This window comes from Halichoerus grypus, chromosome 10 (assembly GCF_964656455.1).
Source record: "Halichoerus grypus chromosome 10, mHalGry1.hap1.1, whole genome shotgun sequence".
In the NCBI taxonomy this organism is placed as follows: Eukaryota; Metazoa; Chordata; class Mammalia; order Carnivora; family Phocidae; genus Halichoerus; species Halichoerus grypus.
Window position 1 is genome coordinate 117,105,200 of NC_135721.1, and position 27,957 is coordinate 117,133,156.

At 42.9% G+C, this 27,957-nt stretch overlaps 2 protein-coding genes, 1 long non-coding RNA gene and 1 pseudogene across 4 annotated transcripts in view; 1 reads left to right on the forward strand and 3 right to left on the reverse strand.

The window, feature by feature from the left end:
• Nucleotides 1-8,537, reverse strand: part of SAMHD1 (SAM and HD domain containing deoxynucleoside triphosphate triphosphohydrolase 1) — a 52,104-nt gene extending 43,567 nt beyond the window's left edge. The window contains exons 1-2 of the mRNA XM_036108080.2: nucleotides 8,218-8,537; nucleotides 3,598-3,664 (exon numbers count right to left, since the gene is read on the reverse strand). Of these exons, the coding sequence (XP_035963973.1) occupies nucleotides 3,598-3,664; nucleotides 8,218-8,425 (275 nt within the window). The 5' untranslated portion in view covers nucleotides 8,426-8,537. The remainder of the gene's footprint in view (nucleotides 1-3,597; nucleotides 3,665-8,217) is intronic.
• Nucleotides 8,538-8,792: 255 nt separating this feature from the next.
• On the forward strand, nucleotides 8,793-12,122 carry LOC118545685 (uncharacterized). Its single transcript, XR_004922197.2, has 3 exons — nucleotides 8,793-8,955; nucleotides 9,127-9,284; nucleotides 11,525-12,122. It is a non-coding gene; the product is annotated as an uncharacterized LOC118545685 (long non-coding RNA).
• Nucleotides 12,123-25,451: 13,329 nt separating this feature from the next.
• LOC118545687 (uncharacterized protein C14orf119 homolog) lies at nucleotides 25,452-26,408 on the reverse strand (annotated as a pseudogene).
• Nucleotides 26,409-26,477: 69 nt separating this feature from the next.
• RBL1 (RB transcriptional corepressor like 1) overlaps nucleotides 26,478-27,957 on the reverse strand; it is a 60,184-nt gene continuing 58,704 nt past the window's right edge. For both annotated transcript variants that reach the window (XM_078057158.1, XM_078057159.1), the window contains one exon: nucleotides 26,478-27,939. In XM_078057158.1, the coding sequence (XP_077913284.1) occupies nucleotides 27,769-27,939 (171 nt within the window). In that variant the 3' untranslated portion in view covers nucleotides 26,478-27,768. The remainder of the gene's footprint in view (nucleotides 27,940-27,957) is intronic.

The window sequence follows — 27,957 nt, forward strand, 5'->3', positions numbered from 1 at the left end:
TAATAATAATCCCTAGAGTATATAATAGTATATAATCAACTCTAAATTACCTACATTAATATAATGAGAAGTCAGATTAAAAGGAACAATTAATAATTCAAACATACACCCCCCTAGAAACTCTCCCTTAGGCTTCTGCCCTTGATGCTCTTCCCGTGGTAACTCAGACTTCAACATCTATGTCTCTACTGAGTGCTCAATTGATACTTCAAACTTATTTTAATCTACCTGAAGTTGACATCTTCCCTCACAACCCTGAATTTGCATGGCTCAAGGTACACTCTGAAGTAGAGCACAGTGAGAATGAAAAAGGACTTTGAAATCAGAACTGATTCACATCTTCACACAGAATCTGTGTGACCTTGGGAAAAAAAAAATCACTCAAACTTTTTTAGTACATAAATGTTCTTATCCATAGCACAGGAAAAATGCGAGTACTAGGTATAACTCATGCACAGATCAAATATATATGAAGGTTATAGCTTTACTTGTACCCATCTTCCTTTGTTGGTAAGCCCTCATAATGCTCGAGGTTCAATAAATAAATTTAATAGGATTTAACGTAAACAGCTCAAAATCCTATAATTCATTATCCTGTGTCATTTACACTTACTGGTCCAAGCAAGTTAGCCTGACACCTGGCTAATTATTAACAGAACCAGCAGACAAGGGGCAGAATTTACTAATCTACTAGCTAGCTAATTAGATTGAAAAATCTTATGCTCAAAGTCCTAGATAGAGTCAGAATCACTACAATTGGCCTCTATATTGTACTCTTAAGACTCATGATAACTACAAAATCTAAGAATGATTTTCTTGGGATGTACAGAAGCATTATTACAGCTGATAAATCATAAAGCAGTATACCTTGTGTTTTCCTATTCCCCTACCATCCTCATCAGGTTGATGTAACAAGCACAGGGAAGTACTTACAGGTGATCTAAAACTGAGTCAGGTTAAGTATTGTTGCACAGTTGAGTATAACCAAAAGTCACAGCATAAAATACCAAACCTAAACCAATCTCACTGCCCAATATTTTCCTGAACTAATAATAGTCATCATTTAATAAAACCCAAAAAGAAACTATTCACAAAGAAATCGCTGATGAAAGTATATAAAAATAGCCAACCAAAACCTAGTGGTTTTTTGTTTTATTTTAACAAAGGCTATAACAAAATACAGTATTTTATATATATAGTTTTGAAGATTTATTTATTTATTCTAGAAAGAGGGGGAGAGAGCCCCTGTGTGTGAGTGGGGGGAGGGGCAGAGGGAGAGGAAGAGAACCCTCAAGCAGACTCCCTGCCACCCAGGTGCCCCAAAATAAATAGTACTTTAAACAAAAATTTCAAGTAGTCATGGGCTGGGGGGCCTCAGTGGCTCAGTCGGTTGAGCCTCCGACTCTTGATTTCAGCTCAGGTCATGATCTCAGCTCAGGTCATAATCTCAAGTTGGTGAGATCCAGCCCTGCGTGGGGCTCCGTGCTCAGTGGGGAGTCTGTTTCTCTACCTCTCCCTCTGCTTCTTCCCCCCTTCATGCACGCGGGTGTGCTCTCTCTCTAAATAAAAATAAAGAAATAAATCCTTAAAGTAGTCACAGGCCATAGTTAGACTACAGTAAGATTTTATTTCTGTATTTCATAATTTCTGAAATCTAAAATTTCCTACAACTGATATGTACATTTAATGTACTAATGTTTCTTACTTGTTAGAAAAACCTCTTAAATCAACGGTTGATCATAAACTTGAGAAAATTTAAGTACTTGTCTAAACCGGATTCCCCCTAGAAAGCAGAGTCTAGGACAACAGCTTACATACAGGTCGCTTATTTTAGGATGTGAATCCTAGGAAAGGTGAAACAGGAAAGGAGGGGAAAAGAGTACAAGGCTATATTAATACATTGGTTGAACTTGTACCACTGTTAACAACTTTGACTTGTCCTACTGGGATCTTTAAAGGCAGCTCTAGACAGCAGAATTTTGCCATAATGGAAATTTCTATATCTGCCCTGCCCAACATGGTAGCCACTAGCCATAAGTGGCTATTGAGCACTTGAAATATGGCTAGGTGAGGAACTGAAACCTTAATTTAATTTAAACATGGAGCTGGTGGCTACTGTATAGGAAAACACAGTCCTGAAAAGTCCTGCAGAATCCACCTCATAGTTATAAGGTGAGTAATAAGGCATGCCAGATAATGTTCATTTGAAATTCTATTTTGCTCACTCATGTCTCCCAAGTTCCTAGAAAAATTCCTAACACTCAGTGGGCCCTCCATAAATATTTGTTGAATAAATCAGTAGTATTTGGGTCCACAAAGTAAATGGTTCTCTTTAAAAGCAAGACTCTATTAGAGCAAATTCAATTCAATTAAAATAGTAAGGAACTATTATATCTAAGAAATAAGTAGTAAGGGGGACTTTGAGGAGACTGACGGGGCTGAAATGTGATTATGAAAGAGGCAAGATGAGGCTCTTGAAGATTCTGATCCAAAGGACATTTATTAAAATTCAAGTAAAAGTCCTAAGGTGATCTTTTCTCACAATCTGCTTCTATTATCAACTACTAAACAATAATGCATGAAGTAATTCAGTATAATCCTTTGTTTTGATTCTTTAGTTACTGTTACCACAAACAACATTTAGCTAAATGGAATTCCAGAAGGAAAAAACCTTATTTCACCACTGTTGCCAATTCTCTTAAAAAAAAAAGTCTCCATTTTAAGGAATATTTAAATATTTGCTCCTCATCTGTGATCTTTAAAGTGAATCCACACTAATCTAGACCCTGCAACCTCCAGCCTTATATTTACTAAGGGCCAACATGCTAATCACTTTATGTACATTGTCTCATTATTATTTTCCATTTGACAGGTGTAGAAACTGAAGAGTTAAATTACTTGTCTCAAACCATACAACCAAAAAAGGACCAAACTACTTTGGATTGCATCTTTAAATCTAATACCAGGTATATATTTCAGTCTTGAGATAACTTTAGGAAGACCTAGAAATATGTTCAAGATAAGGCTGCAGCCTTGATTTTTCTTGCCAACATTTCCCCCCTATCAGTTCTTACATATTTTATGGTGTGTATAATCCAATTATTCTGAACTTGCGAGTAAAAAGTTGATCACTGAAACTTCATGAAGGCTTGTCAGCAAAATTTTTTAAAATAGGAATCATTAGCAATATTAAACACAACATGTGCACAGTAAAACCAAGCAAACAAAAACAACTGTGTTGGGGCGCCTGGGTGGCTCAGTTGTTAAGCGTCTGCCTTCGGCTCAGGTCATGATCCCAGGGCCCTGGGATAGAGCCCCACATCAGGCTTCCTGCTCCGCGGGAGGCCTGCTTCTCCCACTCCCCACGCTTGTGTTCCCTCTCTCTCTGTGCCTCTCTCTGTCAAATAAATAAATAAAATCTTAAAAAACAACAACAACAACAACTGTGTTAACCAGCAGGCAGGGGATTCTGTTTAAAACACTCTGTAGATTTAAAATGAGGACAGTTAATATCGGTGATCATGTGCTTTGTCCCTCAGAGGTGAATAAAAAGGTCCTAAGTATGCTTGGCTACAAGGTGAATTTTATCATTCTTACCTTATTCCAAGACTTTCAAGATCAGACTCATCAAGATGGAGCAGTGTTAAACCTGTGATTTCATTTTCTTTGGAAGAAAAGAGAGAAAAAAGATACAATGGTTTCAATATTTACAGCATATGCATTTTTATTTCTTTCGGTTTGGATTCGCCAGATTTTACTCAGATCAACATTTACTAGCCACCCACTCTAGGAAATGAACTGTGCTAAGTTCCACTTTTTTTTTTTTTTATGATTTTATTTATTTATGAGAGAAAGAGGGAGCACGAGCCAGGGGCTGGAAGGTGGCAGAGGGAGAGGGAGAAGCAGGCTCCCCGCTGAGCAGGGAGCCTCACTTGGGGCTTGATCCCAGAACCCCGGGATCATGACCTGAGCTGAAGGCAGACGCTTAACTGACTAAGCCACCCAGGTGCCCCTAAGTACCACTTTTTCATTTGCCACTTGGAAAGTCTTTTTTTTCTCAACATGGGGCTTGAACTCACAACCCCAGGTTCAAGAGCCACATGCTCTACTGACTGAGCCAGCCAGGTGCCCCTGCCCCTTGGAAAGTCTTCATTTTAATTAGATAACTATACCAACAGGCTTTTTTGGATAATTAAGTAAAAATTTTTAAGATTTATTTATTTATTTGAGAGAGAGAGAGCATGCACTCCACTGAGTGCACAGCGAGGAGGGGCAGAGAGAGAGAGAACCTTAAGCAGACTCCGCAGAGCCTGTCGCAGGCAGGGTTCAATGTCATGACCCTGAGATCAAGACCTGAGCTGAAGCCAAGAGTTGGGCACTTAAAGGACTGCAGTACCCAGGCAACCCCTCAAGTGAAATTTTTTAAATTATTTGAGTAAATTATTTGCAGTGAAGTCCCAGTTGCAAAATCAGCAGCTTCCTTCTAAAACAGGTGAGGTTTGGGGAGCGGGGGTGAATGAAGTGTAAATCTACTGTTCTTAGAATAGTCAGGTCAAAACCATAGCCTGGGGACACCTGGGTGGCTCAGTAGGTTGAGCTGCAGACTCTTGATCTTGGCTCAGGTCTTGATCTCACTTGATCCCATGATGGGCTATGTCCTGGGTGTGTAGCCTACTTAAAACACACAAAAAAGGAAGAAAGAACAATTCCAAGTTCAGTAAAATTTTATTTTGTATTTTTACTTTAGTGCTATCCTAGTTTTCTAAAAATACTCTCAATAAACTCTAAGACATATTTGAGGTGCCTAGCTGGCTCAGTCAGTAAAGTATGCGACTCTTGATCTTGAGGTTGCCAATTCGAACCCCACCTTGGGTGTAAGAGATTACTTAAATAAAAATTTTAAAAACTTCGGGAGCCTGGGTGGCTCAGTCGGTTAAGCATCCAACTCTTGATCTCAGCTCAGGTCTTTGGGTTCTGAATTCAAGCCCTGCATTGGGCTCCACACTGGGCATGGAGCCTACTTAAAAAAAAATTTTTTTTAAATTTTTTAACTTAGGGGCACCTGGGTGGCTCAGTCGTTAGCGTCTGCCTTCGGCTCAGGTCCTGATCACAGAACCCTGGGATCGAGCCCTGCATCGGGCTCCCTGCTCTGTGGGAAGCCTGCTTCTCCCTCTCCCACTCCCCCTGCTTGTGTTCCCTCTCTCGTTGTCTCTCTCTGTCAAATAAATAAAATCTTTAAAAATAAATAAATAAATTTTTAAACTTAAAAAAACACTAATAAACTTGAAGATGTATTTTTAAAAAAAAAAGACACTGAGCTATGCAATTATGTAATTTTACACAAATGGAATTATGTCATTTTTAATTTATTTTTTCACACCTAAGAAGTCACGGAGATCTTTTTGGTCAATTTTATTAAACTACATCATTTTTAATGCCTGTCTTATATTCTACAATATAGATGCACCATAATATATTTAACCAATTTTTTCTGAGCCTTATGCTCAGAAATGAGGATACCGGGACGCCTGGGTGGCTCAGTTGGTTAAGCAGCTGCCTTCGGCTCAGGTCATGATCCCAGGGTCCTGGGATTGAGTCCCACATTGGGCTCCCTGCTCAGCAGGGAGCCTGCTTCTCCTTCTGCCTGCCACTCTGCCTGCTTGTGAGCTCTCTCTCTCTCTGACAAATAAAAATAAAATCTTAAAAAAAAAAAAAAAGAAATGAGGATACCTAAATGAGCATGCCTTAATATGAGTATACCTAAACCGATGTGATAGTTGTAAAGATTTTACTAGATAAAATATGAGAGTGCATAGAATAGTACTTCACACAAAGTAAATGCTGAGTAAACGCTATCACTATTATGTATAATATTATCAATGGATAGATTATTTCTACTTTTTTGCTACTTATAACCAATGGTTAAAAGAATGACCTTGAACATATTTCTTTGGACACCTGTACAATTCTATCTGTAAATTCCTACAAGTGAAATTTCCTAAGTAAAAAGGTATTACCAAACTGTCCATGGTTTGAGCCAATAGACACTTCCATCAACTTCACTGGATTACCCATTTCTCCTATTATCAGTCTTTAAATATTTTTCTATCTGGGGCACCTGGGTGGCTCAGTAGGTTAAGTGGGATGGAGATCTCAGGGTCGTGGGATGGAGCCAGGAGTTGGGCTCTAGGCTTGGTATGGAGTTGGCTTAGGATTCTCTCTCTTCCTCTTCCTGCCCCTCCTTGCCCTGCACTCTCCAAGAATAACTAAATCTTAAAAAAAAAATTTTTTTTAATTAAAAAATAAAAATAAAGATCTTTAAAAGAAAAGAGAAATGAGCAATTGTACCACATGGTCAGTTTTTACCAATTAGAAGCACATAGTGAGGGGCGCCTGGGTGGCTCAGTCGGCTAAGAGTCTGCCTTCAGCTCAGGTCATGATCCCAGGGTGCTGGGATCCAGCCAGGTCAGACTTCCTGCTCAGCAAGTGAGTCTGCTTCTTCCTCTCCCTCTACCCAGCCCCCCTGCTCATGCGCTCGCACTCTCTCTCTCAAATAAATAAATAAAATCTTTAAAAAAAAAAAAAGGATGTAGTGAATTCTGCTCGTATTAGACTGTGGGTTCAAGAGAACAGATGATTCTGAAGGTTGATGAATTATTCTTTAGAACACCACTAGGGGCGCCTGGGTGGTTCAGTCGGTTAAGTGTCTGCCCTGGGCTCAGGTCAGGATCCCAGGGTCCTGGGATGGAGACCCACGTCAGGCTCCCTGCTCAGCGGGGAGCCTGCACTTCCCTCTCCCCACTCATGCTCTCTGTCACTATTTCTGTCTCTTTCTCAAATATATACATAAAATCTTAAAAAAAAAAAAAAAGACCACCACTGAAACAGAGAGCCAATAACATAATCAATCATATTTTGGAGACAGAAAATATAAAACTACTTCATTCCCACCTATTGCTATTCAGAGAAAAATTCCATCCAGAGTGGAGGAGAACCAAAGGGGAGAGGAGAAAACAGAAGTACAACTTCCGACACCATCAGCTATTTTTTTTAAGCCTTTAAACAGTTAAAGTTCCTCCCACCCTAGACAAATGGGACTCCACCCCATAATTGCAGAAGTGTACTGAATTTGTAAATGATACCACCTTCCTATAGAACACTTCAGAGGATAAGACAGAGAGAGGGTAAGCTTCATATCCATTAGGGGAAGTTGAGTAGATTTCAAGTGGATGGATATTGGAACTTGAGCCCATTGCTTAAAACTCACAACCCACACATCTCCCCATGTGATGTGGCCAAGGTGGGGACTGCTGAGAGTCCAGTGGTCAGCTGAACAACCCTAGTGTTCAGATTTAACTAGGGAAACTGATTTTGGAGAGCAAAACATCAACATGACCAAGCTCTACAAGTACGGTCACCAAACATATTGAGCCCTACTGGGATGCTATGGTAAGGCAATGGGGATTCAGGGATTAACAAAACATGTCCCCACTCCCTTAGGAAAACCCCGCCTTGACAGATGATGGGAAGAAACTGAAACTTAAGAGCAGCAGCACATACTCTAAGTGGCAAGTGTTCAAGGAGCTGCAGCTGTAGCACGGAGGGGTCTCCTGAGCCCGGTGCGCCTGAATGACAGGTCTGGGGAAAACGTTCTTCTAAGAAAAGGAACCGAGTCTCGCCCGCCCGGCGCTGCGGTGGCAAGTTCCCGAAGAAACCCAGCAGCATCAGGCCAGGGGCCCCACCCAAGTTCACAGTCCCCAAAGTCGGCTTTCTTCCAGCTGGTCCCCAACCCCAGAAGCCCCATTTCTCCTTCCTCCATCTCAGGGTGCACTCCTGGGCGCCCCTTCTACCTGCCCGCGCCTGGTCTCTCCTCCCCGCCTCAGGTTTCCGTTCTCAGCCGCAGGTCATTCCTCCCGAGGCGCCCCCCGCCTCAGGTCCACCCCTGCGGGTGCCTCCCCGCGCAGGTCTCCCTTCCCTGCCTCAGGGCCCCTGCTCAGGACGGCTCTCCGCCTCAGGTTTCCGTTCTCCGCCTCAGGTCAACCCTGGCTCGGCGCCTCAGGAACACCCCTTTGGTACCTCCCGGAGCAAGTCTCCCTTCCCCACTTCGGGTCCTCTTTGAGGCCCCCAGCTCACTGCCCCAGGGCGCCCTCTCCTCAGGCCCGCAGTCTCCGCCTCGGGTCGCCGTCCCCCGGCCCCTCAGCCCTCTAGCCCTGCTACCTCGGAAACGGTCCAGCAGTCGGGGATCATTGAAGCCACTGCGCTTTAGGAAGCAGCACACCTGCTCCGGGCCCCAGGTCTGGTGATTTGGGCGGAGTTCGGGGCTCGGGGACGTCTCCGCCGCCGCAGAACGGATGTTTGGCGGCGTTCTTGGGCTGCCATCGCATCGGGGTCGCTTGAAGGGCTGTTGCGAGTCCGCTCCCTGCATGGCTACAACCACCGCCGGCACAGCACAGTCAAGAACCGCGGCGCTTGGACGGCGCGCAAGCGCACTGACTGCCGGTCGCGGAGGACGAGTCCGCACAGCACTGCCAGCCTACTGGCCTCCCGCGCAGGCGTACTGACAGCTCAGACCTTGGGGCCAGGCAGCTCAGCCACTTCAGCCACCAGGCCCCCGTGCGCAGGCGCAATGACAGCCCAATGGTCCTCAATAGGTCCCGGAGTTCACAGAAAGGGAGCGACTAGAAGCAGAGCCAAGGGCGTGCTAATAAGGAGGTGAGGAAAGACTGTACCTAGGACCCGTGAAGTCCCGGCACAGTCCGGAGCAGGGGCTCTTCTGGTGGATTGAGGGTGCCTTCCTCCAAATGAGTATCCCAGATATACCCTTGGCCGTGTTGCAGATGCCCCAAACTTAAAGAAACCTAAAAGGCCATCAAGCTGGCCATCTTCCCAGTTAGAGAAAAATGGGCAAGAAGCTGATCTGGAAGACCCTGGAATGATTTCAAATCTGATATGAAGGTAGTCTTCTTGCATTTCACAAGTTCTACAGTATTGCTGGGCAGTTAGAGGGCCCTGGGGGTGCCTATCCATGAACCTTTTTTTTTTTTTTAAGTAACGTATAATGTATTATTCAGGGGTATAGGTCTGTGATTCATCAGTCTTACACATATCCATGAACTCTTATTTCAGGTTTCCATACAGAAGTAGACTTCAAACTTCTCTCCAAAAGAATCCTCAACCCCTCTCTCCACCCCGACTCCCTGCCCAGAGGAAAGGAAGTGGCCAATCTGATTATGTGAAACAAAATTCACCGGAGGAGATTTGAAGATCTAACTGGCTTTATTCATGTAATTTTATTTTTTTAAAGCTTTTTTATTTTTTATTAGAGAGAGAGAGAGCGCGCACAAGCAGTGGGAGCGGCAGGCAGAGGGAGAGGGAGAAGCAGACTCCCCGCTCAGCAGGGAGCCGGATGTGGGGCTTAATCCCAGGATCCCGGGATCATGACCTGAGCTGAAGGCAGACGCTTAACCGACTGAGCCACCCAGGCGCCCCTAAGTGGCTTTATTCAATGACTCACGAATAGGGCAGCATCCCATCTAGTGAGGAGAAAGGAGATCTGAGGAACTGTACAAAATGGAAGGTTTTTAAAGGCAGAAAGGGGGTAAGACAAGGAAGTCATAGCAAAAGAAAGAATTATTTTAGGCAGAGTCCCCCAACTTTGGGGAAAGGCAGGAGTCTACCAGGCTGCTGCCTCACCAGGGCTGGCCAGGAAATTCCAGACTGACTGCTTAAAGGTCACAGTCCTCGGAAAGGCTGAAACTGCAGTTAGGTTAGATATTAAGTCTTGGTTTGCTGATGTGGGGCTTAGCACAGGTGACTTCATTTTGGATCTGTGTCTTTTTCAACATTACTTAAAGCTTATCTTCAAGGACTTTTACCACCTGGTGGTAACAGCCTGTAAAATTGAGAGGCATGTCCCCATCACGTTAATCACTTAGGGGCAAGACCAAACTTCCCTATAAATCCTAGTGCATGCAATTAATTGGTAATAGGACCACTACTACCACCGCTAAAGCCAATACACTGCCCCATCAACCCAGCCATAGACCCATCTAGGGGATAAAGGATGAATAAGACAGGGGTACCTGGCTGGCTCAGTTAGTAGAGCATGCAACTCTTGATCCCAGGGGTCATGAGTTTGAGCCCCACGTTGGGTATAGAGATTATTTTAAAAAGCAAAACAAAACATGTAATTGAAAAAAAAAAGGATGAAGGAAACAGATTATCATTAAGCAGTGTGAACTGCTTAATGGGTGGCTCTACCAGTGGTCTGGTAGAGAGCAAAATATCCTTTTTTCTTTTTTAAAAGCAATCTCTGGGTGATAGACACTGGGGAGGGTATGTGCTATGGTGAGCGCTGTGAATTGTGCAAGACAGTTGAATCACAGATCTGTACCTCTGAAACAAATAATGCAATATATGTTAAGAAAAAAAAAGAAGATAGCAGGAGGGGAAGAATGAAGGGGGGGAAATCGGAGGGGGAGATGAACCATGAGAGACGATGGACTGTGAAAAACAAACTGAGGGTTCTAGAGGGGAGGGGGGTGGGAGGATGGGTTAGCCTGGTGATGGGTATTGGGGACGGCACGTTCTGCATGGAGCACTGGGTGTTATGCACAAACAATGAATCATGGAACACTACATCAAAAACTAATGATGTAATGTATGGTGATTAACATAATAAAAAATTTAAAAAAATAAAAGCAATCTCTATACTCAATGTGGGGCTCGAACTCACAACCCTGAGATCAAGTGCATGCTCTACTGAGCCGGCTGGTCACCCCATAAAATATTCTTAGCATACACTTAGAGCTTCACTCTGATGCTGGGCACTGTTCTAAGGGTTTTACAAATATTAATTAATGTATGTATAATAACAACCCTAGGGTGTAAGGAACTGAGATACAGAGAAATAAGTAAATAGTTTGTTCATGGTCACACAGCTAGTAAGTGATGAAGCCTGGATTCAAACCCAGACTATCTAGCGTGGCTCCAAAGTCCATGCTCTTAATCACTTGCTAACTATTGCTTGTTAATGGGAATTTTGAAATAAAATTATTTTATATTAGTTAACTCAAAATTCTCAATTACTCCCCTTTTCCCAAAGACCCAAGGAGGAAAGTATAGAGGGGCGAACTTGCCCTCCATCTGCACAGAAGGGCCAGGCTCAGCAAAACACGCCCTTAAGCCCTAGAATGATTTGAGAAAAGAACAGAGAGTTGCCAAGACTTGTGAAACCCAAACAAAGGGGTAAAAGAGACAATGAATAACCTATGAATGAAAGCCTATTTTAACTTGGAAATGGCTGGCTTGAAAACTTGTATTTTTTTAGACTTGTGGGAAAATCTGCCCTGATTGCAAAGTTTCCTTGGCCGTAGAAGGTGGTATAAAGCAGGGTTTTAAATTTAATCAACTGGGTTTGTTCAAAGCAGTTGCTTTTGAGAACTTTAATTTTCTGTTTATGTTTGTTCAAGAGTGTCATTTAATGCCATGTTTATTATTTTCCTCCTCATCCCCTACTTTCTAGGGGCCCTAGATCTTACACAAGGTGGTCGGTTACATGCTCAAGGTCACATGGCTGGTAAGTGACAGAATGGAGATTTGAAGCTGACTCCAAAACTTCAGTGCTTTCCAGTTTACCAGGTCAGTGACCTCTACTCACAGTCCTGGTGATCTTGTTCCATCTCGTCTTTCCACAACATGGGAACAGTTACCTCCTTGACATAGGCCCTGTGCTCTGGTCATGTTGAAAGAAAGGACGGCTCAGCCTCTCCTCTGATGTCAAACTTGCCATAGTTCAGACTAGAAAAAACTGTAATTTCAATTAACTAAAAGCCCATTGCTTCATGACCTTGAATATACCCAGGAATTTTTCCCTGCCCTTACCTAGCTACCTTCCATCCACCCAGCTGAGCTGGGCAATTTTATTTCTGTCAGCATTAACCATGTGGTTTTAAATCTCTCCACAGCTTCCTCTTCAACCATTGCTGCTGGTTCTCAATGCTAGCTGTCACTCTCTGTTTCACTTCCTCTTCACCCTTCACTGAACCTAGCCTCCTCAAGACATTCTTTTATTTTTTTAACATTTGCCGCAAATCCCAAAGCCAAGCCAAAATTCTTTTTTTTTTTTTAAGATTTTATTTTCATGTAAGCTCTACACCTGACGTGGAGCTCAAACTCACAACACTGAGAACAAGAGTGGCACGATCCACCAACTAAGCCAGCCTCCAAGCCAAAATTCTTTTAAAAAAATAATAATTCGTTTTCTCATCTGATAAAAATAACGCTCAAGAAGGAAGACTTGGAAAGCAAAATGTGTATATATGCAAAGATCACTTCCTGGTAGGTGCTCCATAAATCATTTTTTAAAAAGATTTTCTTTATTTATTTGTTGGAGAGAGAGAGAGAGCACAAGCCCAGGGGGAGCGGCAGGCAGAGGGAGAAGCAGGCTTCCCGCTGAGCAGGGAGCCTGATGTGGGACTCGATTCCAGGACCCTGGGATCATGACCTGAGCCGAAGGCAGATGCTTAACCAACTGAGTCACCCAGGCATCCCCATAAACCTTTTTCTGTTCATAAATGTAAAAACTTATCTCCAGGTCTGGGAATTCTTTGAAAAAAGAGACCTTGCAGAATGACAATAGTTACCATATTTGAGTACCTGCTATGAGTCAGAACTTGCAGAATGACAGTAGTTACTATATTTGAGTACCTGCTATGAGTCAGACATGTGCTTTACTTTATATCCATAATTTTTTTTTTAAGATTTTATTTATTTATTTGACAGAGAGAGAGATAGCAATAGCAGGAACACAAGCAGGGGGAGAGGGAGAAGGAGAAGCAGGCCTCCCGCCGAGCAGGGAGCCTGATGCGGAGCTCAATCCCAGGACCCTGGGATCATGACCTGAGCCGAAGGCAGACGCTTAACGACTGAGCCTCCCAAGCGCCCCTATATCCATAATTTCTAATCCTTATAACAACCTCAGTCAATAGGTATTATACTAGTTAGACTTATTTGGTTATAAATACATTCACCCATTCATTCAAGAAATATATCTTTTTTGGGGTACCTGCTTCTCCCTCTCCTCTGCCTGCCGCTCCCCCTGCTTGTATGTGCTCTCTCTCTCTCTGTCAAATAAAAAATTTATTTATTTATTTGACAGAGAGAGTTTGAGCAGAGGGAGGGGAAGAGGGAGAGGGAGAGAGATTCTCAAGTGGACTCCCTACTGAGCACGGAGCCCAACACAGGATGCAATCCCAGGACCCTGAGATCATGATCTGAGCCAAAATCAAGAGTTGGACAACTAGCTGACTGAGCCACTCAGGCGCCCCAAGAAATATTAATATTTACTGGGTACTTACTGATTTGCCTGGCACCTGAGACACAGCAGTGAACAAAAGAAACAGAAATCCCTACCCTAGTGAAACCCATATTCCTAGTTGGGGTAGACTGGCAGTGAATAATAATATAATTAACAGTAGTAAACGGGCGCCTGGGTGGCTCAGTTAAGCTTCTGCCTTCAGCTCAGGTCATGATCTCAGGGTCCTGGGATCGAGCCTCACGTGGGGCTCCCTGCTCAGCAGGGAGTCTCTTCCCCCTCTCCCTTTAACCTTCTCCCAACTTGTGCACTCTCTCTCTTTCTCTCAGTTAAATAAATAAATCTTAAAAAAAAAGCAAAACAGTAGTAAACATATTAGAAGTTAGTGATATGGAAAAAAATTTAAGAGGAGTGGAGGGGGACAGAGTAACAATTCTGAATAGGGTAGTCATAATAGGCCTTTTGAGAAAGTGTCATTTAAGCAGAGACTTGACGGAGATGAAATGAAAGAAAGTCTCTGCTCCTCCAGTTCCAACAGAATAACTTCAACAAGCCTGGATTGTGTTCATTCCTGGACCAATTGCTGTGTTATAAGATAATTGACCCAATCAGGTCACATGTTACCCCTTGGGTGAGAAGGCAAGATCTAGTACAGGAAGAAGAGAATTGGTTCTGAACAAAGACCCTAAGTGTTGTTATACTCATTTAACATGGAAGGAACTGAAGCTCAGAGAGGTGAAATGCCTTGCCCAGGGTCACACACATGTATTAAGTGCTTTGGGATTTGAACTCAGCTCTTCCAGAAGAACCATTATTCTTGGGGTGCCTGGGTGGCGTAGTCGAGCAGCCGAATCTTGGGTTCAGCTCAGGTCTGGTTCTCAGGGTCATGAGATTGAGCCCCACGTCGGGCTCTGCTCTCAGCATGGAGTCTGCTTCAGACTCTCTCTACCTCGCCCTCTGCCCGCCTCTGAATAAATAAATAAATCTTTATTTAAAAACATTTTTTTTATTATGGGGTGCCTGGGTGGTTCAGTCGTTGGGCGTCTGCCTTCAGCTTGGATCATGATCCCAGGGTCCTGGGATTGAGCCCCGCATCAGGCTCCCTGCTCTGCAGGAAGCCTGCTTCTCCTTCTCCCACTCCCCCACTTGTGTTCCTTTTCTTGCTGTGTCTCTCTCTGTCAAATATAAAATCTTTAAAAAAAAAAAAATTTTTTTTTATTATGTAATGTTAGTCACCATACAGTACATCATTAGTTTTTGATGTAGTGTTCCATGATTCATTGTTTGCGTATAACACCCAGTGCTCCATGCAATACTTGCCCTCCTTAATTACCCATCACTGGGCTAACCCATCCCCCCACCCGAAATAAATCTTTAAAAAAAAAAACAAAACAAATATTGTTCTTTTCTGCAACTTGAGCTGGGTACTGGTTCTATTGCTTTTAGGCATTGACAGGGACAGGCCATCCCAATCTAGACTCCCTGTAACTGGCTCAATGTTTGGGGTGATGTGACAATGTATTTGGGGGTTAGGATGCTCAAACACATAAAGGAGTGGCCAGACTTCAGGGACTGGGGTACCACTAGGCAAAAATAACTTATGGATCCTTTTTTTTTTTTTTTTTAAGTAAACTCTATGCCCACTGTGGGGCTCAAACTCATAACCCCAAGATCAAGAGTCACATGCTCTATTGACTGAGCCAGCCAGGTGGCCCACTCATCTCATGGATCTTTTTATTTATTTATTTTTTACTTTTTAAAGGATTTATTTTTTTAAGATTTTTTTTTTTTAAATGGAAGTTGGTCAGTTTTTTGTTTGTTTTTAAAGATTATTTATTTATTTATTTATTTGAAAGAGGGAGAGAGAGAGACAGCGAGAGAAGGAACACAAGCAGGGGGAGTGGGAGAGGGAGAAGCAGGCTTCCCATGGAGCAGGGAGCCCGATGCGGGGCTCCATCCCAGGACCCTGGGATCATGACCTGAGCCGAAGGCAGACGCTTAACGACTGGGCCACCCAGGCGCCCCTTTAAGATATTTTTAAAAGTAATCTCCACACCCGGTCCAGGGCTCCAACCCACAACAACCTTGAGATCAAAAGTTGCACACTCCACCGACTGAGCCAGCCAGGCCCTCTAGATCTTGGGTCTTTGATAAGAATACTCAACTAACCCAAGAGTTCACTCCATCTTTGTACTTCTAACTTCATGAGCCAATAAACTTCCTTAGTTTTTCGGCCAGTTTAAGTTGAATTATCTCTTTTGTGTGTGTGTGTGCTTTGAATCTTTGGATTTTCTCTCATTTGTAGCTGAAAGCATCCCTGATATACTTCATAACTTTAACATCTGAGAGGGCTGATTTTTTTCCTTGGTGTGACATTTGTATCAAGACTAATTTAGTCCAGGGGCGCCTGGGTGGCTCAGTTGGTTAAGCGACTGCCTTCGGCTCAGGTCATGATCCTGGAGTACCTGGATCGAGTCCCGCATCGGGCTCCCTGCTCGGCAGGGAGTCTGCTTCTCCCTCTGACCCTCCCCCCCTCTCATGTGCTCTCTCTCATTCTCTCTCTCTCAAATAAATAAATAAAATCTTTAAAAAAAAAAAAAAAAGACTAATTTAGTCTGATTCCTCATCACTCATGTCCTACTATCCCTAGTGAATACCACTATCTGTCAGCCAAATTCACAAAGATCTTTGCCTCTGAGAAAGTTCTTGCCACTCACTGAGTGGGCCCACATTGTTATGGACTGAATTGTGTCCCCCCAGAATCCCTAGTCCCCAGTGTGACAGGGCTTTGTCTGTCTGTCTGTCTGTCTATCTATCTATCTATCTATTTTAGGCTCTACTCTCAACATGGGGCTTGAACTCAGGATCCCGAGATTAAGAGTTGCATACTCGGGATGGCTGGGTGGCTCAGGTCATGATCTCAGAGTCCTGGGATTGAGTCCCATATCAGGCTCCTTGCTCAGCAGGGGAGCCTGCTTCTCCCTCTACCTGCTGCTCCCCTTGCTTATGCTCTCTCTCTCTCTATCTTTCCAATAAATAAATAAATAAAATCTTAAAAAAAAAAAATAGAGTTGCATGATGTACTTACTGAGCCAGCCAGGTACCCCTGGCCTTTTTAAGGAAGTAATTAAAATTAAATACAGTCATACAAGTCGGCTCCTAATCCAACAGAACTGATGTCCTTATAAGGAGGTGGCACCAGAGATCTCTGAGGCTGGATGCTTGGTTCCTGGACCTATTTTGAAAGCATAAGCAGTGTTAAAGTTATATTAGTTATACCATTAATTTAGCTGTACGTTCTGGGTTGTTGTTGTTATGTTCCTCACTTAATTGTGTTTTATGTTCCTCTGAGCCCTATGCCCAATTACTCATTAACTGTGCCTTTTTCACTCCCTACTCCCTGTTTGCACATTGATTATAGAAACCTGATGGTAACCAGATGATGACTTTTGTCTTGAAATTATCTGATGTACTCTGATTGTACCAAATCCTGGATGGCGCCTTACTGTCCAGAAGAATGTATACATTCAGATTGTTTCAAGGCTTCCCTGCTCTGAGATTTCAAGAAACGCATCACCATCCTGACGCAGGCAGGCGGGTCTGAGGACCTAGAGGGGCCCCTACAGGACCAGCCAAGAGGGTCCTTGACTTCGCACAGGGTAGAAATCAAATGCAAGCCAGGAGGAAATGAGAACAGAGTTTATGGGGTGTAAGTGATAGAGCATAGCAGATGGAATATCAGAGAGACTTGGGAAAGTGAGCCACGCTGTTGCTTGGGGTTAAAGGTTTATATTGGAAAGGGGTCCAGAGTACCTGTTCCTTCAAAAATCCAAGGTAGGTTCCGATTAAAGGTGAGTATCAGGTGAACAATAGGTGTTATTCCATAAATCACCACCTGCAGGGGGACTGATGACAGTGTTGATGGAGGTTTGTTCGAAGTGAATGTCCTGGAACATGACTGGGATCCAGTTCTTCTCAGATGTTAGTGATGTAGGAAAGACGTTATTAGGGTTTGAAGCCGAAGGCCAAGAAAGAATTCTTGAGACATCTTTGGTGCAAAAAGGTGATTTTATTAAAGCACAGGGACGGGACCCGTGGGCAGAAAGGACGGCACCAGGGTCACGAGGAGCGGCCCATTATAGACTTTCAAGTTGGGAGAGGGTTAGGGATAGCGTAAGTCTCTAAGGAATTTTGGAAGCAAGGTTTCCAGGACTTTGAGGGGGCTAGCTATTGTTGGGAAAAGGTCATTTATTACTAATAAAACCTTAGTTATGAGAGCCTTGAGATGTCTATCAGTAGGCCATATGCTTGGGGGATGATTACCAACATGTATCTTGGGGGGGTTCAGAGATAAAGGAAGTTTCCAAAGGAATTCTTTTTTTTTTTTTTTAAAGATTTTTTTTAAAATTTATTTATTTGAGAGAGAGAAAGAGAGTGAGAGAGAGCGCAAGAGGGGGTAGGGTTAGAGGGAGAAGCAGACTCCCCGCTGAGCAGGGAGCCCGATGTGGGACTCGATCCCAGGACTCTGGGATCATGACCCGAGCCGAAGGCAGTCGCTCAACCAACTGAGCCACCCAGGCGCCCATCCAAAGGAATTCTTTATGTTAAAGTAGACTTACAGGATTTTGGGGGGTGGGGTTGGTCAGGCTAGGATTGCCGTTTGCCCTTAGCAAAGTATTAACATCCAGGCAGTTGAGTCCCTAGAGGAATGTCACTCTGCCTGTTTCAGGGGCTTGTCAATGGGCTGTAGGGAGTAAGGAAATTTAATAATTTTTCTTCTGCCTTTGTTTCCCACATCATTAGCAGGTGTTTGAGGGCCTGGGACAAAACTTAGAGAATGATTAACTTTCTTGTCTTATCCTTGAGTGGGAACATAGCTTCTTTGGTTTGGCCTAAGGTTGGACATTTGGTTTACTCAGATGCAAAATATAGAGCATGAGTAAATGGCACTTAGCAGAGAAACAACAGAAATGGAGCCTTTCTAAAATCGAGTCCCTTCCATTTCCCTTTCCTTTCATATAGTTACCTCCTTCCCCACAAACTGTTCCTAGGCTCAACAAAGCAAGGCAGCTTTGGGAAGAACCCTTTGCCTTCTTGTTGGGCTGCTCTTCTGATAATAAAGCTTTCTTTGCTTCAAAACTGTGGTGTCTCTCTCCATCGTATGGGGGCCTCCAAATGTGGGGCGATGATCGGGTGGAAGCCTGGGAGGCGAAAGGATTCACCCAAGATAGAACAAAGGAGATAGAAGTGTACTGAATGCACTGAGAGGGAGCCGAGGGCCTGACAACAGAGGAGAGGCTGTTGCAGTGATGCACTGGGTGGTGGCTGTCTTTAAAGGGGGAAGACAAGGAGGTATGGCAACGTATGGAATTTTCCCTTTTTTGGTAACTGTGCCTGGTTGTAAATAGCCCATTGGTTAGTTAGGGCCTATGGATATTGTGAGATGGGTCACCCAGACCATTGAGAGGTCTCACCAGAAAGCAACTGTGCTAGCACCTTGATCTTGGACCTCCGGCCTCCAGAACGATGAGAAACTAAATTTCTGTTATTTAAGCCACTCAGTCTGTGGTATTTTGTTCAGGCAGTCCTAGCAGACTAATACACATGGCCAACATGTTCTAGGTGACTCCACTCCTGAGTTGACCAAGGGTTGGATGTACATTTTGACTTTGTGGTTGCCAGTCTTTGGGGCCCAGGCTTCTTGGTTATTTCCCAAAACCCTGGGCTATTGGATATTATGCAAAATAAGGTCGCGCATATTTGTCTGTTTCTCCACTCTGAAGTGTGCTGTCGTTATTAACAAAAAACACATATTGATTCAAGTGTTGAAGGCTTTGATCATTTTTTTTTTTTTACGTTTCTTCCCCAAGTTTAAATACCTTGTTTACATTGTGATCCTTCTCATTTAAAAACCTGATCCTTATCTCAAAGAGAATGTCTGAAGGCATTCGTATGCTTGGGACTTGTTAACCACTGTTACTAACAAGGAAAAGAGTTTCAGAATTTCTACTAAGGTAGGGCTTGAGCCTGTAACCTGAGATTGGAGGAGTTGTCTTTGGAGTCACGTTTGCATAACAAACATACTGAATTTACCTATATTGTGAGTTAAAGGAGACCACTAAACAGAGTGTTTTAGATGCTCTTACTCATTTTTCACAGGACTGAGAAAAACCTCTATCCCTAGGGAAGAGAAGTACCATTTATATTTGAAGTGGCTGCAGGAGGGGCACCTGGCTGGCTCATTGCTAGAGTGTGCGACTCTTGATCTCAGGTAATGAGTTCAAGCCCCACGTCTGGCATGGAGCCTACTTAAAAAAAAAAAAAAAAAAAAAAAAAGTGAAGCGACTGCAGGAAAGTCAACTTTCCTTAACCCAGCGCTCTCTGAGTATGGTGTGTATGTTTCTGGGGGGGGGGGGCGGCACACGGAACTGGCACCAGATTCTGAGGAGGAGAGCAGTGTTCCTTGGGGAGAAGACCCTGTTCCTTGGGCAAGTAGTTAAGGGGGCACTGAAATTTCAGGGTGTTGGTGGAAGCTGGTGGTGCTAGGGCTTCTAAGGTGGGAAGTTCAGGGAAGGCACAGTAAAGGCAAGGCATTTGGGGTTTGCAGGAGAGCGGGTTTAGAAGAGGACTGAGTAAGGGGAGGAGATTGGCATTGGAGCACATTAACACCTCCCCCCACCCCCACCACTTTTGTTGCCTGGAAATCTTCCAACAGGCTGAGTTCCTTCTATGGGGGATGGGGGTGGGAGGATCTGCTTGAAAATAGAAACAAGGGATGTTTCCCAAGGCAAAGGAAGAAAAAAAAATTTAAGGAAGAAAACGAAACTTAAGAATACAGCCAGGGACTTCCCAGAATATGAGTCACTCAAGACTAGTATCGAAAGACATGGTATATCTTACAGATTAAAAATTGGGTTGCAGGGGCGCCTGAGTGGCTCAGTCATTAAGCGTCTGCCTTCGGCTCGGGTCATGATGCTAGGGTCCTGGGATCGAGCCCCACATCGGGCTCCCTGCTCCGCGGGAAGCCTGCTTCTCCCTCTCCCACTCCCCCTGCTTGTGTTCCCTCTCTTGCTGTGTCTCTGTCAAATAAATAAATGAAATCTAAAAAAAAAAAAAAAAAATTGGGCTGCAGTCCAAGGACAGATGAATGGATAAAGAAAATGTATACACATACAATGGAATGTTATTGAGCCTTAAAAAGAAGGAAATTCGGGGGAGCCTGGGTGGCTCAGTCGGTTAGGTGTCTGACTTTGGCTTGGGTCATGATCAGGGTCCTGGGATCCAGCCCCACATGGAGCGCCCACATCACCTCAGATTCCTTGCTCAGCCAGGAGTCTGCTTATCCCTCCCCCAGCTCATGCTCTCTCTTTCAAATAAATAAATAAAATCTTTAAAAAAAGAGTAAATTGATTTACCCCTGCTTCTAAAAAAAAAAAAAAAAGGAAATTCTGACATGCAACAACATGAATGAACCTTGAGGACTTTGTGTCAAGTGAAATAATCCAGTCACAAAAAGGCAAATACTTTGATTCCCCTTATATGAAGTGTCCAGTGTAGTCTAACTCATAGAAATTAGAATGGTGGTTGCCAGGAACAGGAGGGAAGAAGAAAAGGAAAGTTACTTACTGGGTGGAGAGTTTCAGTTTCGCAAGATGAAAAAATTTTGAACATTGGGTGTGCAACAATGGGAGTGGAGGAAGACAGAGTCACAATTTTGGATAGGGTAGTTAATAGGCCTTTTGAGGAAGTGCCATTTAATCAGACTTGAAGGAGATGAAGCAGTCAGCCATGCAGGTGTCTGGGGGAAAAGCATTCCAGACAATGAGAACAGCAGGTGCAGGAGCTTTGAGGCAGGATCATGCCTGGAGTTGAGAAATGGCAAGGATGGGAAAAGTGAAAAAGGGGAAGTGTTAAAAGATGAGTGCAAACCATGTGGGAACATACGGGCTACAAGCTATAAGCAGCTCTGAGGTCCCATCCAGTTAAGACTACATTTCTAGGGGAAGTTGAAACTGCAGTTAGATTATGTATTAGTTAAGCACTGGTTTGGGAACTCAGTCTAAGTAACACCATTTTGGGCCTGTGTTTTCTTTTTCTTTTCTTCTTCTTTTCTCCTTCTTCTCCTTCTTGTTCTTGTTCTTCTTGCTCGTTCTTGTTTTTCTTCAAAAATCCACAGTATGGAAAATTGCTCAGCAATAGAAAGAAATTCTTTACACATACAACATGAATGAATCTCAGAAACTTATACTAAATGACAGAACTCAAATACAAAAGGTTACATACTGTGCATACATACATTTTATATGAAATTCTAGAAAAGGCAAAACTATAGTGACAAAAAGATCAGTTGACTGATTAGAGTGTGTGCTGGGGAGGATGTGGGGAGGGCAGGGAAGATCGGAGGGCACAAGGAAACGTTTTGATGTGGTGAAAGTGTTCTATATATGGATTGTAGTGGTAGTTATACAACTGCATACAATTACTAAATTTCATCAAACTATATACTGAAAATGGGTACATCTTACTCTGTAAATTATACCTCAGTAAAGCTGGCAAAAATTCATTATAACATATACAACTTAAGATTTACACATTTTCCTTCATGTGAAAAATAACTGTAACAAAAACGTTTTAAAAAGATTTTAAGTAATCTCTACACCCGACTTGGGGCTTGAACTCACAACCCCAAGATCAACAGTCGCTGGCTGGCTCAGTTGGGGGAGGGTGCCACTGTTGATCTCGCAGGTGTGAGTTCGAGCCCCATGTCGGGTGTAGCGGTTACTTAAAAATAAAATCTTTAAAAAGATGACCTCTGACTGCCTTCTGCTCAGGTCATGTTACCAGGGTCCTGAAATCAAGCTCCATGTCAGGCTTCCCGCTTAGCAGGGAGTCTGCTTCTCCCTCTCCCTCTGCCCTTCCCAACCCCCCGCCCCACCGTTTGTGCTCTCTTTCTGTCTCTCAAATAAATAAGATCTTTAAAAAGATGACCTCTGAGTGGAGACTATAGTTTTTTGTTTCTTTTTTTAAAGATTTTTATTTATTTGACAGACAGCGAGAGAGGGAACACAAGCAGGGGGAGTGGGAGGAGAAGCAGGCTTCCCACCGAGCAGGGAGCCTGATGCGGCGCTCGATCCCAGGACCCCGGGATCATGACCTGAGCCAAAGGCAGACACTTAATGACTGAACCACCCAGGTGCCCCAGGACTATGGTTTTTTTTTTTTTAATTTTTTTGTGTTGTTTATATATCTTCTAATTTCTGTTATTTTCTATAATTAATTATTTCCTGAAGTGATGATGAAGTCAGTAAACAGTGAAGTTCAATTGGGTTTGGTGGTGCAGCGTCAGGGAGGTTATATGAACCTGGAGCTCCATACTCTTGGCCTTTATCCTCTTCTGCTGGCCTTGAACTTGCCTGGTTAAGTAAGAACAGCCTGGGATGCTTCACAAAACTGTGCACCACACTATTGATCTGTATAGTTAATAAATCCTCCACAGTGAGGGGCGCCTGGGTGGCTCAGTCGTTAAGTGTCTGCCTTCGGCTCGGGTCATGATCCCGGGGTCCTGGGATTGGGCCCCGCATCGGGCTCCCTGCTCGGCGGGAAGCCTGCTTCTCCCTCTCCCACTCCCCCTGCTCGTGTTCCCTCTCTCGCTGTATCTCTCACTGTCAAATAAATAAAATCTTAAAAAAAAAAAAAAAAAAATCCTCCACAGTGATTCTTACCATTGGGAAATTTGATGGAACTACTGCCTAGATAGAGGATCTGAAACCTCCAGAACATTTTCTTAAGGGTCTGTCACTGGGGCGCCTGGGTGGCTCAGTTGGTTAAGGGTCTGTCACTGATGCCAACTAACTCCACTTGGAATCTATTATCATTAATTATTTCTGGAAAGTCATCCCTGACTGGGATCCCATATATGCCCAGTTACATGACTCTCTGTGGTTCCTCTTCTATCCCCACTACCAGTATCTTAAAGCATACAGCTCTTTTTGACCAGGTGTTTACTTTTTTTTTTAAGATTTTATTTATTTGAGAGAGAGAGTGCACGCAAGAGAGCACAAGCAGGGGGAACAGCAGAGGGAGAGGGAGAAGCAGACTCCCCCATGAGCAGGGAGCCCGATACATGGCTCCATCTCAGGACCCCGAGATCATGACCTGAGCCGAAGGCAGCTGCCTAACCGACTGAGCCACCCAGGCGCCCCAACACCAGCCCTCTTTGTGTAGAGCTCTATGCTATACTTATTCTACAGTTGACTCTTGAACAACATGGGTTTGAACTGTGTGGGTCCACTTAACATGCAGATTCTTTTTGATAATAGTATAGTACTGTAAATGTATTTTCCTTATGATTTTAACATTTAAAAATATTTTTAACTTAATTGTAAGAATACGGTATACAATACATATAGCATACAAAATATGTGTTAATCAACTATTTAGGATATTGGTAAGGCTTCCAGTCTTACAGGCTATTAGTAATTAAATATTTGAAAGGGAGTCAAAAATTATACATGGATCTTTGACAGCGGGCTGTGAGGTGTGTGTGTGGAGATGCCGGTGTCCCTAATCCCTGGTGTTGTTCAAGGAACAACTGTAGTAATGGGTTACAATTATTATATCTCGAGCACAGGTACTATGGCTGGTTTATTTTTATATCCCTAGCACCTAGTTAAGGGCCAGGAATATGATAGGCAGCTATTAACAGTTTTGACTTAGTGAAAGTACCATAAAAGAAAAAAAAAAAAGAAAAACAAGTAGGAATATTATCTTTTTTTAAAAAAGATTTTATTTATTTATGAGAGAGAGAGAGAGAGCACAAGCAGGGGGAGCGGCAGGCAGAGGGAGAAGCAGGCTTCCTGCTGAGCAAGGAGCCCGATGTGGGACTTGATCCCAGGACCCTGAGATCATGACCTGAGCTGAAGGCAGACGCTCAACCGACTGAGCCACCCAGGCACCCCAGGAATATTACCTTCTTAAAAAAATCTGATTTAATGTAATCTAACTATATAAAAATCTTAATTAGGAAAGAACTTTAAGTTGTGAGTCCCATCTGGAGAAATACGCCTGAAAGCACTCCTAAGAGTGCTTTCCTTAATTCAGTATCATAATTTGCTTCACAAATTCATTCCAAGGACTTGAAGTCACCCTGTTTTTTTATGTGTCTAAGGCATTTTTTGAATTGAGGTGAAAGTCACCAAACATAATCATTTTATTTTGAAGATTCATTATTTTGATACAAAAAATAAACCCTTCAACCTATAAAGAGTGTCACTTGTTTTCATATCACAGAGCAAGCTTACAGAATAGGAATCTGTTACCAGCTTCAAGAATATCACAAATGCTTTAGGAAAAGTCATTGCTATTTGGATTCAAACAAACATCAGTGTGGAAGGAGTAACTAATTATCTCCCTCTCCTGATTTTTCCATAATTTTACAAAATCATCACTAGGAAAGCTAATAGTTGGGATGTCACATAATTATGCCAGAATCTGGTAAGAGCAGTGAAACCAGCCATGTGAATCCAGTTGCATGACCTTTTATTGTCCTTCTCTCCTGTTTCTGGAGTAGGAAGGCTCTACTTTATAGCCCTGTGGGCCAGCAATACGCTTGAGTTATAATGTGTAGGTTCCTTCTGGTTATACTTGTAAAAGAAGCCACGGAATTCTTGAGGGTCTGACATGTAGAAAGGAGCAAGCTAGGAGGCAGACTGCTGACCTGGATTTACTTAGATGGAAAACATTTATGTGAGCAGTCCAGTTGATAGGCTGTTAACATTGAAATAACCAAGGCTTGGGGCGCCTGGGTGGCTCAGTCGGCCAAGTGTCCAACTCTGTTGTTGTTGTTGTTGTTGTATATATATATAGTTTTTTTATTTTTATTTTTTTATTATTATGTTAATCACCATACATTACATCATTAGTTTTTGATGTAGTGTTCCATGATTCATCGTTTGCATATAACACCCAGTGCTCCATGCAGAACATGCCCTCTTTAATACCCATCACCAGGCTAACCCATCCCCCCACCCCCCTCCCCTCTAGAAACCTCAGTTTGTTTCTCAGAGTCCATAGTCTCTCACGGTTCGTCTCCCCCTCCGATTTCCCCCCCTAAGCGTCCAACTCTTGATGTCGGCTCAGGTCACTAGGGTTGTGAGATCGAGCCCCACATCGGGCTCAGCGCTGGGCATGGATTCTCTCTCTCCCTCTGCCCCTCCCCACCCCCAAAGAAATAATCAAGCCAGTACTGGTCAACAAGTTCAGTCAGCCGAGCAGGATACTATCCCTAGACCTTTAAGTGACACATTTGAAGTTCTCATAGTAAAGTTGCAGCTCCATCAGCTGTGATTATCTTCTTTGATTTTAATGCCCATCAGTCTTTACCAGCCGTAGCAGCCACTGCCTGGTAAAGCTTTGCCACAAAGTCTGGCTCACTGACCTCCAGCTGCCTGACAAATTCATTGCGCTCCGGCTCAGCCCAACTTCAAAACCACTGATCCCAAAGACGTAGCTGGCACTCAAAGATCCAGGGTGGTCGGTTTGCTCCAGACACACTAAGCTGCTCCAGCCCCTCCAGCAGTGGCTGTAATTTTCCTGGCACTGCCTTAGCTACCAGGTCCTGTAGGCAACCAGTGAAGAATACACTTCATCTCCTGGGAAGTGATGTAAGACACTGGGGGAGGGGAAAAGTTAGTAATACTGTCTGGTACTGAGGGTAAGGGAGAAGGGAAGGATAGTGGCATCAAAGAGGAAGATGATTCCAGTGGCATCCTCCCCTTTCCTCTCACAGGGAACCCGGAGACCGTCACAAAAGTGCTTAAACTCCAACTGTTGCCGCCGCTTCCATGGTTCCTGAAAATCCTAAGCAGGGCCAGCCCCTCATTTTATTTTTTAAAATAATCATTTTAAAGTGTCATTTAGTAAATTCACATTATACAACCACTATCTACATCAAGTTCTAAAATGTTTTTATCCCCTCAAAAGAAAACCCTGTATTCAAGCAGTCACTCTCCAATCTCTTCCTAGCCCCTGGAAACCACCAGAACATTAACTTTTAAGTTACACTAAGGTATTTAAAAGACATAAAACAGGTTATTTAAGAAGGTATAGGTTGTAGATGGCTGCAGAATTGTTTCTAGTCACACAAATACAGTCTTTCAATATCTCAGAAACGCCAATGTTTTATTAGCTATTTTATGTACACTGATATTGTCTTAAAAGTTGATAAAAACATATCCAGAGCTTCTTATATAGTCAATGTACAAATGCTCATGTATATTTTCCACATTAATAATGAAGATGAAAATGACACAATAGTTACAGCTACATAAAAATATATACAAGGACTTCAGACAAATTTGATGTTATTTGGCTTACAACATGTGTAGATACTACACAAAAAATGAGGATGTAATTTTCAGAAAAGTAAAATGTGACCAAAATCACTTTTCTTAAAATTTAAAAATAAAATTCCTGACAATAGCAATTACAAATTTACAGCCAAATCTTAGACTAACTCAAATCAGCCAGGGTTAGATATAAGTTAAACATTTTGTATTTAAAAAAATAACGTTTGCAGTTTAAAAAACATACATTTCATAACTTTCTCAAAATTAATTAAGAATGGTTTATTCATGTCCTTCCAGATTCTGGAAACACATTAAAAAAAGTGAATATTGAACAGCTGATTCTTTGGAAAGCTGCACCCAAGTACCCCTTTTATTAGGTTGTGACATCAGCTAAGAAGGCTTAGGGTTGGAAGGCAAGGAGCATAGTAATGCATGGGCTCAGGCATAAATCTGCTTATGCTCAAGGAGAGAAAGGGCATGAGAAGGGAGCTAGACAACCCAGAATGGTGGTGGCACCTGGATGTGGAGTTGCCAGAGTGGGTCATAGATGGGCTAGTGTGTCATCCTTTGGCCCAGGTGCTATGGGAACCAAACCCTACTCAATATACATATATAATTTTTTAAGTAATCTCTATGCCCAGCATGGGGCTCGAACTCATGACCCCGAGATCAAGAGTCTCATGTTCTACCAGCCAGATGCCCCTCTACTCAATATTAAATTAAGAACAGAGATATCTCAAAGGATGCTTACCAAAAACATATTATTTACCTTCATATTACAAAGCGCAGAAAGAGGAGACATTTGATTTTTAAAAGTGAGCTAAAAAATTATGAGGTATCTCCTTACTTCATCTTAAAAACTAAACCAAGGAATAGTCATTTAAAAGATTCTATAACTATTAAAATGTTTAAAAGGCACTTGAAATATTGCTTTCCAATCCAACTCAAAATACACTGTCAACTACATTTTGGATAAATGTAAAAAAAAACCCATATAATTTTGGTGCAATTTTTCATGTAACTCAGTGATACTTTCCATCTACAGGGCTGAAAACCCCCAACTTTCTGCCACCTGAAAGTGCTTTTATGATAGAAACAGGAAGGGTGTTAATGATTTGCTCTCTCACTGACAACATCCTGTAGTCGTTTAAGCAAAACATCATCATTTTCTTGACAGAGGCGTTTGGCAGGGGATTCTGCATCACCATCTATGGCTATTGCTCGCTTCTTGGTTCTCTGTTCACCCTGCCTTATCATATTGTTGATATCTTTCAAACTCTGCAAAAATAGAGGACA